The sequence below is a fragment of the Cydia amplana genome, chromosome 12 (genome assembly GCF_948474715.1).
Source record: "Cydia amplana chromosome 12, ilCydAmpl1.1, whole genome shotgun sequence".
NCBI lineage: Eukaryota > Metazoa > Arthropoda > Insecta > Lepidoptera > Tortricidae > Cydia > Cydia amplana.
Genome location: NC_086080.1, coordinates 17429670 through 17444632, shown reverse-complemented (window position 1 = coordinate 17444632; position 14963 = coordinate 17429670). Strand labels below are relative to the sequence as shown.

Sequence of the window (14963 nt, the reverse complement as noted above, 5' to 3'; positions counted from 1 at the left end):
ATTGTTTACATCTTGCTGTGTCAAGTCTTGGAGGGGCATAAGAAAAGAAAATATTCATATTCATGCGTAATTTACATTATCAATAAGAAATCTTCGCCCGTCTGACTTCTAGGAAGTCACTGTGAGGGAGAGAAGAGATCAAGTGTACACTCGTACGTACCATTAAACAAAATTTCCGCTTGTCTGAGAAACTCACTGATAAAATTGACCACAACGAACCTTAAGGTAATAAGTATGCGATAAATGGTGTTGTTAAACGCAGCGGGTCAGTGGCCGGGACGCCGGCGTGTCTCCCAGAAGTCCCAGAACCAGTTTGCGTAACGGGCACGTAACCAGGTCAATAGCGATGGGGATAAATCTTAAATACTGACGCAAAATTGACGATTCATCACCTTGACGGTGGGGCTGCGGCTCGTTGCAAGAGATGTTTCAATGGTGGCGCTAATTTAGGTTTCTAAGAACAAATACACATAATTTCAACACTAGTGGAACTTCAATTTACAAACGTTAACCGGGTGGTAAACATGTTGTTGGGCAAGCCGAAGTTACTGAACCCAATATTTTAGAATATGCGAACCGAATGGAATCGAATTCAAAGGGCCTCGTATCTGGTAAACTGGAAGTACATTACATACATGTCGTAATCATATTTGAGAGGTCATGGGTCTAATGGTCTTAATAGCAGCTTGGAGTCTTTGCAAGAACAGAAGCATGCGGCAGTCTAGTGAATTCGTTGAGATAAGACATAATAATTTATGTCAAAATTAGCTTAAGGTCAAGTGAGGTAAATGCAACTATGGGGTTATTGCGTCTCTTCGTTCTTTCTCGAATACGATTGGTCGAAACGCCCTCTACTATGCAACGTTTCATTTCCAAGTACCTCAGGCATGAAACGTTGCATAGTAGAGGGCGTTTCGACCATTCGTATTCGAGAAAGAACGGAGAGACGCAATAACCCCATAGTTGCATTTACCTCACTTGACCTTATGTTAAATGTTGCCAATGCAGACATCTCTCAATATTGTTCTAGTTCATATTAACATTTAAATCGCCAAATGGAGTAAAGGGACACTACATTCCATTAGTGATACAATGGTATTATCTACCTTGAAATAAGGTAATCACTAGCTTTCATTGTTGTGTTGGCAAAATTGCAACGTTATCTGATTTTAATCAACAATTTATTGTTATAATATATAATGAATACCCATGTTGACTGGCTCAACATGTTCCTCGTCCCAATGACAAAAAAATTGCCAACTGAAGGTCGTTTTGGGTGTTATTCAACTCTGCAATTGTGCACATATAGAGAGAAACAATAAGTACTTATTTGACAACAACACAATATGCAAATGAAAGGGCGGTGTTTGTGCTGCACTGGGCGGAGCCAAAAGAGTTTTTGCTGATAACAAGTTTAAAATACACTTCTTCGTGATAATTTAATCTTTTAGCAGAACTTGTATTTACAGCATTTGTTTTGCTGTAAGTATTCCTTCTTAATCTTTATCAAATCAAATATCATTTATTATCAGGCAACTAAGGCCCAGCAGCAGCAGGGGCCCGTTTCTCAAAAGCTTGTAACTTGTAATACAAGCGGATGTCACTTTTTGACAGCTTTAGTTGGAAAGGGGCTTCCACTTGTATTACAAGTTACAAGCTTTTGAGAAACGGGCCCCAGTGCCCTGTGTATCAAAAGCTTGTAATACAAGTGGAAGTCCCTTTTTGACAGCTTTTGTTAGAAAGGGACTTCCACTTGTATTACAAGTTACAAGCTTTTGATAAACAGGGCACAGGTCGGAAGGAGATTGATAAACATTTGTCGACTTAACTGGTTGACAAGTTTCAATTTTTACCAAATTTATCCAAGCACATTATAGTCGGACCAAGCTAACTTTGCATGGCATTTGCAATAATGAAGTGTGGCAATGTCAAACTTATATGAAAATGTGACGTTTATATTGACACTCCATCAATTTGTTCTGTTTAAGTCGGTGCTAATTTATTTTAGACGGACTCTATGTATTTTAATAACCGAATATTTTCTAATAAATACGCTCACAATACGATATTAATATTATGTACGACTTACGAGTATTACACATTTGCCCAACTGACTCACAAAATTTACAAGATGTAAAATTGTGAATTCAAAATGCAATAACAAGTTTTAATCTCGTTAAGGGCAACTTACCAAACCTGAACATCTTGGAAGGCAGGATTGAAAAGACAAGAGAAGAAGGGAAACCTAGAATAACTTAGCCAAATAAAAAATGATACGTCGTATGAGGAAATTAAAAGACTGGCACAAGGAAGAAATGATTGGCGATTACTCCATCGACAAGAGCAAAGCTCTTAAGTTATGATGATGATTATGACCAAACTGATGCTTCGTCTACTATTTATTACTTTAATCAAAAATATTTTGAACATTGTGCCACACGAGCGCAAATACGTTTTTGCAACAAAACGAGTAGGAGCAGTTTTTTTTAATGTAGATATGGATTCAGTATAATTTAAAAACAATTCATTCTTGCTGCTTCGAAAACAATTTTGTTTTTAAATTCAATCCATTTTGTGTAATAAACATTTTTTTACCATAAACAGCTGTAAGTATAGTAAAAATAAAATGATTTTTGTTTTTGCTGTCAAAATTGACTTCTGAACCACGGTCAAGAATTTTCAGAACATCACAACCTCCAAGTGCGGGTACTTCAGTATGAAAACCCAAATACACATGGCCACAAAGTGTAAATACAAAACGTGTATGTAGCAACTGTGGTAAAGTTGTTTGCTCACAACTTGTTTTTCCACATAGCCACCTAAACTAACATCGCCAATCCGCGCTAAACGTGTTTCATATTATATATAGTCAAAATGGAATAAGTTCTGTATTGACATTGTTGTAATTGTAACAGCCTTACTTTACTATAGTATACTGGCTTATCTTTCCTTTTTCTTTTTTCTGTTCTCGTCTTACATAAAGTAGTGTGTCCAAAATTGTAATATAGTTATATGTTCAGTTTTAGTTGTCTTTCACCTTTTAATGTTTGTTCATCTCTCATTTTCTCAAAGGTTAGCTGGAAGAGATCCCTATTAGGGATAAGTCCGCCTTTGTACATACACTTGCATCTTTTACTCTGTTGTTTCTGTTTTTTGTAAACATTTTTATGTGCAATAAAGTGACATACATACATACATACTTACTTTAGTTGTCAACCTTCTATGATGCTGTTACGTTTCCAGAATGTTTATTAATCATTGGGTTGGAGCATTTGCTTTGGCTACAAGCAGTTTTCATTTGGCCTTTTATTTTCACTTTAAGTTAATGTTTTTATCCCGTCAACCTGATGAAGTTCAAACCAATCTTACAATAAAAACTCCTACTTTAATTGACCTTTAAAAAAAATATCATTGAAAAAGCGTTAATTTTATGACTCGTTTTACTCTAACTATACCTTGAGGTTTCGTTGTGTTCTATCTTCTCTTCTATTACTTCAGTAATCTAAAGTTTATGGTATGTTCTAGATATGTATTTGCTGAATGAATACGACCCACATTGTCGATGTTATCTTTGATAACACTATCATACACGCAATAGCCAATGATAACTAAATCATTAAGACTATTACTGTGACGCTTACAGCAGTCTGCTTCTTGGCATCATACTCTGGGGAAAATACAAAGTTTGGTGACTTGACATGTCGGAGCTATAAACAACGGAGATGAAAATGTATCCGTGTCGTGACAACACATCACGTAATGCGCGACGGTCGGTATTGAGCGAAGAAAATGATAAGAGGCTGAACGCGGATACGAGACACACACAATTACACGCCGAGCGGACGACACGCACACACGCGCTGGACCAAAATAGCATCAGATAGCGCAAACACCAACACACGCCCACACTCGTCAGTGAACTGTAATAAAAACATGCGTACATAGACAACTGTGCTATGAATAAGACAGAAATTGAAATGGAATCACGATCGCGCGATCTGTTTGCGTAGCCGAGTTAACTGGTTCCCGATTCTCCGATACTATCTGCGGGCGCAGTAGAGAAAGCCCGGGCGGGCCTCGAGGATTTGCATATTGCGAAAAAACTAGGCCTAGATCTCGCAACAATACGCTTGTCCGCGGATCTCTCGAGCCGGCCCAGGACCGGTTCCGTCTAGTTCCAATTATAGGACCGTGCATCGGAAGAATGTGGATCGATGACGACGGAACGGCGAAGGATTGCGGACTCACCTAAATTTATGACATACATGGCCTGGGAGCGCTCGAGCCGGCGGGCGTGCTCCACGGCCGGGTAAAGTCCTCCGGAATCCACTTTAGACACTTTATTGAACTAGAACACAAACAGGATCCACTGCGTGTGACGCGGGCATCTCATGCGGCACTACACGGCGCGAGCGCGCGTTCGGCTCGCTGGTCGGACACTGACTGACTGACGCCCCCTGCCTGCGCCCGCGGCGCCGCCGTTCACTATATAGTGTGATTGAGCCCGACGAGTAGCGTATCCGTTTGTTTGTTTATTGACAACGGAAAATCTGCACTCCAAACACAAATAAACTGGCGTTAGGGCTCCTTTACACTAAGATGCTTGATAGGAAGTTATGGGCCAATGATCCCACAGCACAGAACGAACGAGAAAATATCGTGAGCAGTGCTGGAGAAAATTTCGGAAAGCGGATCCTTTGGCTTCGTAGCAGTAGGTAGCTGAGAATGCAACCAAGATAAAACTAACTGAGATAAGCTCTAAGTGTGTTTGGAGCTACTACCGTTAAACCAAAAGGTAGGCCAATGATCCCACAAAACAGAACGTAAAATATCATGAGCAGTCAGCAGTGTAGAGCAGTGATTTATCAAAACCCTGTCTCAGGGAGGCCTCTGGCCCTCTCCAACTTATTTGTCACCAGTTTGGTTCTGACGTAAGTTGCCACAGTACAGATTACGTGGCATGACTGACACCCGTGATCGCGCGACGTTGCCCCTCCAACTACTAACACAATTCGAATTCCAAGTCCGAAGGCAGGCTAATTAAAATAGTATTGCTTTAACAAATAGAGATATTATTGCAGAGCTTCCTTCTGTTTTGAAGACATACAAAACTTAAAAACTCCGTGACGAAAGAACTAACACAAAGGCGACCGTGACGCGAAATATGATAACGAACGGCTTTAATTGACGCCCTTCAGCCATCCAAGTAATTAGCGATTTATTTCAGCGTTCCAAAATTCTCACAAAGGTCTTTGTCGGCATCTCTTAAAGGTACTTCGTGACACCTGATGACAGGCTTGGCCGGGACTCCGTCCGCCGCATTCTCGGAAAACAAAAACCACAGTAATGAGCGCGGTAGCCATTTAATGTAAACGATTTGAGGTCAAAAGGTCAACGACACTAGACATTACTAACGTCACAATTGCGCAGAAATTGTGTCCCTAATATATTAAACTGATGCAACCCATGCATTGTTGATACATTGTTAATATTAGCCGCAATAAAAAGGGTATACGTGACAGTGACCACGATCAAGGCATTTTTGAATACGAATAAGGATACCTGTTGCAGGAAAACATGATAATATATTAAGGTATCAGGCGATTAGAGCGGCAAAAAGTGTGCCGAGCGCGGCACGTGTAGCCGAGGCACGGCTCTCAGAGAATACGAGATTTCTGCACGTTTGAAGAGATGGGGGCAACGATCGACCTTTTTAGGAGGCATTAAGTTGGCCAGGCATAAGTGATTCATCATGTTATCAGCAAAAAAGCTCAACAGCTGAACAGGCCTCCAATAATTCTTATAAATAATTAGGTTTTTTTTGCCACACTCATCCAACGAAGGTCCGCAGCCTTGTGGGAGTTGTGGGACGCATATCCTTGCTGCGTTGTCGATTACAGAGATTTCCATTTGTGATGACACTGATGACGTAAGTGAAGTTAGTATTAATAGAAGCGATACAAGAGAAGAACTAAACTCATAAGTAGCAAATATAACCAGATCTAGAAATATAAAAGCCAAGACATTTGGAAACAAGCGTGCAACTAAAGTGAGACGCACTCGCATCATCGTGACGCTTGCAATACATAAACAAGCTTGCCTGACCAGTCCACATAACATCGCATATATTAAATTAATCATAGGTCTCCGAACACGCCAGTCCCAATGGAGCGACGAAAAACCTTTACGTAAGTAATACAATTACGTACCACATGATAAAATATCTTCTAAATGTCCTTACGCAACTTAATCGTAGCCAAAGAGTAGTATAATATATATATGATCGTAGCCTACGGTTTGCATGTATTTGCTTAAGTTTATTGTACTTATTTGTCATTTTTAGTACAACACTTATAAATTATTGTGTAACACTTTTCTTGAGATTTGAATTATCAAGAGAGCTGTTCCAAAAGTATTTACCTACGACTTGTATCAATGAAATAAAATAGTATTTTGGGCAATTGTTGCTGAACAACTAGATATTTTTGCCGATGAAACACATTTTTGTGATGACAAAAAAGAGACTATGTATACTGCTGATCGATTAATAAATAACAGGTATACCTACTCTTCAATAATATAACTAAGGTTACACGTATAAAGTTGCATCTGCATAATATATATAGCAGTTATGTCAATATAAAAAAAAGTCGTGTCATAAATTATGTATAGACCGTGCAAGGTACTCGTAATACCACACTGTGAGCTAAATGAAATAGGATTTTTAAGTAGTTTCATTTTAACAAATTTAAAATCACAAGAAATCTAAATAAAAGTGTAACTGGTGTATTAAATGTCACAGTTGAATCACAGGTTCATTTTTAACCGTTACGCGTAACCGTGTGTCACCCGACCTCGGCGCTTGTTGCCAAAATGGCGGGTCACTTCGTTCCGGACTAGTCATACCTATCTCCAGAGTTTGTATCAAAACACTTTCGATTCAGGGTTATATTTACAACTTGTTGGCGGTAATAACCGCTTCGATTCGCGGCGTCGACGTGACTCAGCGAAGTGTCAAGGAGTTAATATTTTATTGTGGAAAGTCTCTTGATGTAACATCAAATAAATAAACGTTTGCAGTGTTTCTCACATAAATATCGCATTTTGCCGATATTTACTGTTTCTATTAAGGTTTAACGCTAAAGTTTTTACTATTAAGTCACGGCTGCTGTTCTCCAATTTCCCAAATATTCCAAGATGGATAAATCCTGGCAGCAACGGTTTACGCATAATAAATTTACTGTGTCCATACGCAGCTAACGAAATCAACACATTAGCCATAACAGTGCTGCTAGCTACACTTGAGAACAATGAAATAGGTTTATTTACTATAGACAATTCCAAGAAAGTGACTAGTTTTCATTGAGTTTTAAGTGTATTTCACCGTAAACATAACAGGCAGTACGGAGATCGATGGCAAACTATTCTTGGCTCTCTATATTTGAATTACGACGTAATTAAGCCCGAAATAGAAGCATCTGCCGCTCACAGAACTATTGAAAATGATCAAAAAACTGTACCTACTAACTTTAGTCTACTTCTCGTACAGAAATCGTATCTTCTTAGTTTATTTTTTATTATTATCACTGAATTTGACTGTAGGGTTTCAGTTCAGAGTTTCAGACCGTTAAATAAAGTCGAGAAGTTCTTTCATAATTTAAAGCAGAAAGAAATGAATGAAACTAAGAAACAGACTTGTAAAAAGTGCGTATTTCCATTGCTCTCGTGAATATTTAAAACACAGTTGCTGCGCAGTTCCTTAAATAGTACAATTCGGAGTGAATCATATAGGTTTCGTAGATAACACGTGCTGGCGGCGTGTGAGGCGAAAACAACTGGTCCGAGGGACTTGCGCAAATTGAGCAGGTTTGCAAGTTTTCAAGGTTCTCTATGTAGCAATTTAAACATGTGACAGCATTCGAATAAACCCTGCGAGGTGCTTCGAGGTCTTTCTTACGACTAAAGGCTTCGTTTAGCCTTAAAGCCTCGGGAATCTCGAGATAGAGATACGACCCAGGTAAATAACAACACTGGGTGCGATTAATCATAATTCATATCACATGATATGAAGTAGCAGTTCCATTTTTTATAAACAATAAGAACTCCAAATGTCAATTCACGTTACCAAAAACATATATCCTTGTTGATGGGATTCCAGTCTCTAAGAAAGCCTCGTAGAAGTCGTAGACTTAGAAGAACGTACCTGAAATAACAAAAGAAAAAGTTATTGTTTTGACCCATAAATAAAATTATAACAACAGGAAACTAGATCACAAACCAACATTTAAAACGCAAAACCAATAACTAAGTTACCAAAGACGGCCCGATTCTTAAGCTTGCCTTATTTCAAAATTTCAAATTTTCATAATTGTGAATGGGTTCCAATTTTGAGTCCCTGTTCGCTAGAATCATAGAAAAAACTGTAACGATGGGCCTTTTTTGGTGCAGGAACTTTACAATGAGATTTCCGTGCCTAATACTTAAATCAATCAGCAATATCAGCACTCCCAAAAACAGGATAAATGGTCGGTCACATGCCATAATATCATGTGACTTATTATTGTACATAACAGCGCGTGTTACGGACGGAAACCATCAGGCTGTTACACGTGAAATTCTGCGTTAATTTATATTAAATTGAGTTGTGGATTGCTATGATTACATTTGGTTTCATATGATTTTGGTTTTACACTAAAACTTGTGCAAAAGCCTGCCGCACTATTCGGCCGAAAATTCCGGAAGGGTGGGAATTATAATACCGGAAGTATGAACCTACTGACATAGCGCTAAGAGCGTACGATTTTCAATCCTGAGGTTGCAGGTTCAAACCCCGGCTGGTACCAATAAGTTTTTCGAAACGTATGTACGACATGTCATTTAAAATTTACCAGTCGCTTTTCGGTGAAGGAAAACATCGTGAGGAAATCGGACTAACCACGTCAGATGGCAGTCGCTTTCGTAAAAAGTAGTGCTTACGCTTATTCTCGGGTTTAGTTGTCAAGCGGGAAAACACGAGGAAGATGATAAGTCCATTACAGAAAAAAAACCACCGCAAAGTAGCGTGCTGTTCACAAGTTATATTGCGTAAGTCGCGTGAAGCGCGAACTTGAACTCGAGTCAAGGAGGTGTTGGCTTTCTTCGTCATCTGTATCGATTATAGAGACTAATGACTGTTGTTATATATACAATATTATAATGTTTCGCCTATGGAATCTAATAAACTACTAAACAGTAGAGTACCTAAAGTCTATTTTTTTATTCGGTAGACTGAAATGACAGTTCATAGTATGAAATGACATTTCATGACCATACTATTAACTGTCATTTCAGTGTACCGAATAAAAAAATAGACTTTATACAAGTGTTTTTTTTACTCGTTCATTATTTAATAAGTGTTATAAAATGAATATAAAACTAAAACTAACTACAATTAAAATAACTAAAGCTAAAAATTTAAAATACCTCTTAAAACCCCATCACAGGCAGCGTTTCCGCGCTGGATTGCTATCCATGTATGTAGTATTAGTATGGCCAATCATTGCGCGAGAAAGCTGCCTGCGCGAGGGTCACCTGTAGCCTCCCTAGGCGTTTGCCGAGCGCCTTGTGGAGCCCCGTGCCCCTTACCCCACGGGTTTATTTATACAAGTTATATTGTGTAAAGTCTCGAAGTTGAACTTGTGTCAAGGAGGCGTTTGCTTTCTTCGTCTTCTGTATCGATTACAGAAACTAATGACTGCTGTTATAGAGACAATATTATAGAGAATTTGTTTCGCCTGTGGAAGCTAAGCCACTGAACAGGATATAGCCAAGATGACAATCGTTGATATAGAAAACGTCGATCGAAACATAACACTCAGTGCCATTCGTCCCATTTTCAATACAAACTGAACACACATACGTGTGCATGGCAGTGAATGTGTTATAATGAATGGAAACAGTCACGTGACGTAACTTTTGTTAGAATCTGTAATCTCGATACATTTTTAGGGTTCCGTACCTCAAAAAAACCAAACCCTTATAGGATCACTCGTGCGTCTGTCTGTCTGTCCGACCATCCCCTCCCCCCTTTATCTCCGAAACTACTGGGTCTAACAATTTTGAAAAAAATTACACAAAATAGTTCTTTACCTATAGATGACAGCAAAACCTATTAGAAATGTGCAGTCAAGCGTGAGTCGGACTTAATGTACGGAACCCTTGGAACGCGAGTCCGACTCGCACTTGGCCGGTTTTTTCTTTTCGTTTGGCGTTTGTCGATGTTTGATTGTCCTCTTGACTAGGCCCCCAGTAGTCAGTAAAGTAGGTATATACAAGTTGTATTGCGTAACTAAAGGCGCGTGCGAAGCCGCGAACTTGAACTGGAGTCAAGGTACGCGTCGTTTGCATTGTTCGTCACCGTCGTTCGGTATCGATTACAATACCGATTACCTCAATCGAGCTCATAATTCGCGCGGACTCAAGGGCAGTAGTGGCGTGGAGTGGTGAGAATAGGTATATCACTTCTGTCATGTGTAGTGATGGGCGACCGGAAAGTTTCCGTTATGGGAAACTTTCGGTAACGTAATTTACCGAGAATATTTCCGTAATATTCTCGTAATGGGAAAGATATGGAAATTTATGTTTTTTGATGGTCAAAGTACATATTATTATATAAATGACTTCTAAAGTTATAACACAACAAGAAAATATCATTACTGAACTAAATAAAAGATTCCGAATAAATTACCATAAATTCTCGTAAATTACCGACCAATTCACCATGCAAATTAAAATAAAACTGGGTATTTACTACATAATATAGAATTATAAGAGAATTAAAAAGGTGTTTGTTCTAGTCTAGTTTCATAAAAGTTTGCCACAAGCTTTTCGGGGAACGAAAATAACACGAGGAAACCTGTATACATCAGCAAACAAATGTAAAAGTAGGTAAATAAAAAAAACAGGAAATAGATTTTTGAATTGATATTTGATTGAGTAGATTTTTGATTTAATTGTTTTTTTTTGGTCAGAAAAGGAAATTGCAACATATATTTCTAGTATTCTAGATCAACGAGCGTCCTATAGCACTATCTTATGTCATTTGTAAACGCATTCACAATGCACCGGCAATCTGCAACCGTCTCGCAATTTCCTCTTACCGCTACCATATGCAATAGGTAGTGCGGTCATCTAAAGCTCTGTGCACACCGGATGCATATGCGTTAGACGTTCGCGTGGACGGGCGCATTGTAATATACCGATCGTCATTAGAAACGGCACACCGCCTGCGTGACGAGTGCGTGTCCAGCTCCAACATTTTAGCGCACGCACACGTTCACGTCTACGTCTATAAAATATGTAGGTAATATTTTAGACATAATTGGCATTGTTTACAATTTTTTTTAATATAACCGTGGAATTCAATCGCTCCTCATCTTACAAAGAAACATAAGTTTTAGGTCTTTCACCAAGGCATTTTGCGAAAACTAATCTCATTCAAAATCAGTTTTCACCAGGGCGTTACGGAAACTAGTTCGAACATGGTTTTAACTAGGGCAAACGCGTTTTCACGGTAGCATATATTATACATACATACATAAATAGATATAAAAAAACTAACTTGAGCATGTTCCCAAACAAATCGAAAGAAAATCACATCCAGGAAGAAAATGGGTCATCAATGACTTCCTACCTGTATCAAAATTTGAAGGACTCTCAACATTAATGAATATACACAGAAGTGGAAACAGCCACGATGTAATTAAAGCGATTTTCTTGACGTACTAAGTCGGCTGAAAGTCGCATTTTTGTTTCGGCTCATTCGTCCGAACTTAATAGGCACTTTCCGGCGTTCGGAGACAAAGTGCCGGTGTAATTGCATTTGTCCCCTCGTCTTGGCGGGGGGAGGGGGGGGGGGACCACGCTCATGTGTTTACACACACATCCAGTGTTAAATTACAATTTGAACCTTATAGTGAAATCATAATCATTTATTATTATTATTATAAATCTTGATCTCATTGTCAAAATGTTGTGTTATGTTAATGATTAATTTTATTGTACTTACTAACATGTAGCTGTAATGTATTACTAACAATATTGTATGGAATTTTTAATTTTCTGAAATAAAGATATTTTATTTTATTTTATTTTTTTATTTATAAGGTAAAAGAATGATCAGGTTTCTGTTGCTGTGCGTACTAAATGAGTAATAGAAAAAAAAATAGGTACTTACCTAACTGCACCCCTAGCCTAGCAGCACATGATTGGCGCGACAGTATCTCGCGTCGAGATAGACTACTCTTTTATTAACACATAGTTGGATAAAGACGGGTGTTGGCCCGGCTGATGATGGGGCTTCATAACACACAAATTAAGATAATCAATTCAATACATTCGTTACCGTAAAGCTATGGTACAAAACTACCTCGTATATCTTCTGTTTGGTGTGATTATATTTGATTGATGTCATTGATGCAGTTCTGAGGCAAAACATTTTCATATGTAATATAAAAATCATAGATAAAACCAAAATTATATTTGTACTTAATTATTAGGTATTAAACTAATGAACCATAGTATTGGACTATAGTTAAGCGGTTGCATATCTTATTTACTCAATTTCAATATTCAAAACTAACTGATGTCAGCCACACAAAACGTCCCGTACCGCTTTTACCGATTCCGTCTTTACGAGTAATCAGCATGATTTTTTTATTTTTTACCATAATTTGACGATTCATACACACTTGCAATTTCCTCTTTGATTTCCACGAACCAGTCGGGTCTATTTCTAAGCTCCGGACAGATCAATGATCGATCGAAGTACGCCTGCGCCTGGGCATCAGCTGTTATTTCTGTTTCCGGCTCCTGAACTTACAGAGTAACAAGTTCATACAACCGTGCGGTGCTGCCCATAAATATGTGCAACAAACATATGAGGCTTACTCTGTAAGTTTAGTCCTCTGAGTTTTCTTTAGTGATTCATGCAGGGAAACCCCGGGGACCAGACTGTGGGTTTGCGTCAATGCGGACTAAATATACGGATATCTTATTCATCCGGTCACTGTCGCCAATTAAAGTCCGAATCCTTGGTATATGTTGTATTTGATCTGTTTTGTCTGCCGGAAAATTCATTTAGAAAATTTAAACAACGAAGCGGGCGGTGGCGTGAGTCAGGCGAAGAAATCTAAAATGAGACGTCTTGGACAGCTTTGACCAGGATAAAGAGCACCCAAAGATTGGCTATGAAAAGTACCAGCACCAATCATTGGCGCCTATTTTTGTACGAAAAATAGATTCAACTACTGCCTAAGTGCCAACCTTTGGTAGGTTACTTTACTTATTCATAATAAAGTGATTCTACCTGGGTAACGTTTATGAAATATTTAGGAAGGAGATTATTTGAGTTCCTAATAAATAGTAGGTAGATTTGTTTCCGAGATCATGACTTGCGACCCTAACCTCCTAAGGGCCACTTGCACCATCTCACTGACCCGGGGTTAAGCGGTTAAACCATTAACCTAGTGTCAAACTGTACTGGTGACCATGGTAACTCCAGGTTTAACAGGTTAACCCTGGGTTAGAGGAATGGTGCAAGTGGCGCTAAATCGTGTATTACATACTGACGTATAAGGGGCGTTTCGCGCGTAATGTACGACAGCCAGACTGACTGAAATTTTTGAGCTTTGTATTGCTTTAATCACTTTAATGCAATGGGTCCCATATAGACATTTGATACTCAAAACAAACATGATCGACTAAATACCATCTGCCAGCCTATTATGGATAGCTTTATCCATCTTTATCCACGTGATAAAATAACTGTCACTGTTTAACACCGTGGGAAAGAAAGTGACGGACACCGTTTTATCACGCTGTCACGTAGACAAGAACGACCATCATATCCGTACTGGTCTAAAAATATGTTTTTGTCTCCATATACGTGTATAGAATGTATTATATGTATTATATATTTTAAATATATATAGCTGTTTACATATTTGTTATATTTCATATCCCATACTTTGTATATACTTATAGTAGAATATAGGTTTGACCTACTTGTAGGATATTAAATCTTTTATCTTTATGCCGATTAGTACAGCTTTTATGTGTCTACCGTTCTCCAATTCTCCCTCAATTGCTCAAGGGTTAACTGGAAGAGATCCCTGAAAGGGATAAGTTCGCCTTTGTACTAATGATGTGTGTTCTTTCATGTTTTATGTTTCTCTTTGTACAATAAAGTATTTTACTACTACTACTGCTGCTACTACTACATGTAACTTGTGGTTGAAACAATTTTATAGCTGCCGTCATCGACACTCTGAGCATGTATAAACCTTATCGCAACGACATTGGTCAGTTTTAGTGCCTATCTGAACAAACAAACCCATAAATTTACCCGCTGACTAGGCCTAACGTTGTTCCAATCCCACCCTTTCACCTTTGCCGAATTATTCCACCCTCACGCGATCGCCGCGTGACCTTTGAAGCATTCTGATATCATCTATTCGACAAGTGTAAATTTTTCTTACTTTTTCTTCTAAATTTCTGAGAATTGGTGACACATCCACTCAGGGTAACTGTAAAGCTTGGTCTACACTCTACAAGTTTCGCTAACCCCGGCAAGTCTGAAGGATAACTACGTAGCTAAGCGGTGAAACGAGATCGAAATAAGGGCCACAACCACAATTGATGAATTGATCAACAATTGACACTTGTCAACAACAACCCCAGAAGGCTACTGTAAGGTTAGTAAAGGTCACGGCGGTTGCCAAGCCCACGCGTCTGCGATAAGGATAACAGTGTGATTGCCGAAAGGGCGGCCGGTGGGCGAAAGCTTAGCAAAAGGTCAATCGCGTCGCGGACTAGGGTAATTGTTTCAAATGTGTACGGAAACTTGTTGAGTTCACATTTTCCTTTGTCATCTCTCTTATGAGACAGGACTAGGAGAACGCACCTGCCTATAATTATGAGCTAAA

General features: G+C 38.8%; 1 protein-coding gene across 9 annotated transcripts in view; it reads right to left on the bottom strand.

The window, feature by feature from the left end:
• LOC134653140 (histone deacetylase 4) overlaps positions 1-14963 on the bottom strand; it is a 121312-nt gene that overhangs the window by 89966 nt on the left and 16383 nt on the right. The window contains exon 1 of one of the 9 annotated variants that reach the window (XM_063508457.1): positions 4249-4572. The exons of 7 other annotated variants lie outside the window; for them this stretch is intronic. In XM_063508457.1, the coding sequence (XP_063364527.1) occupies positions 4249-4267 (19 nt within the window). In that variant the 5' untranslated portion in view covers positions 4268-4572. Of the gene's footprint in view, positions 1-4248; positions 4573-14963 lie in introns of those variants that run through there. One more of the 9 variants, XM_063508453.1, reaches the window with a different exon arrangement.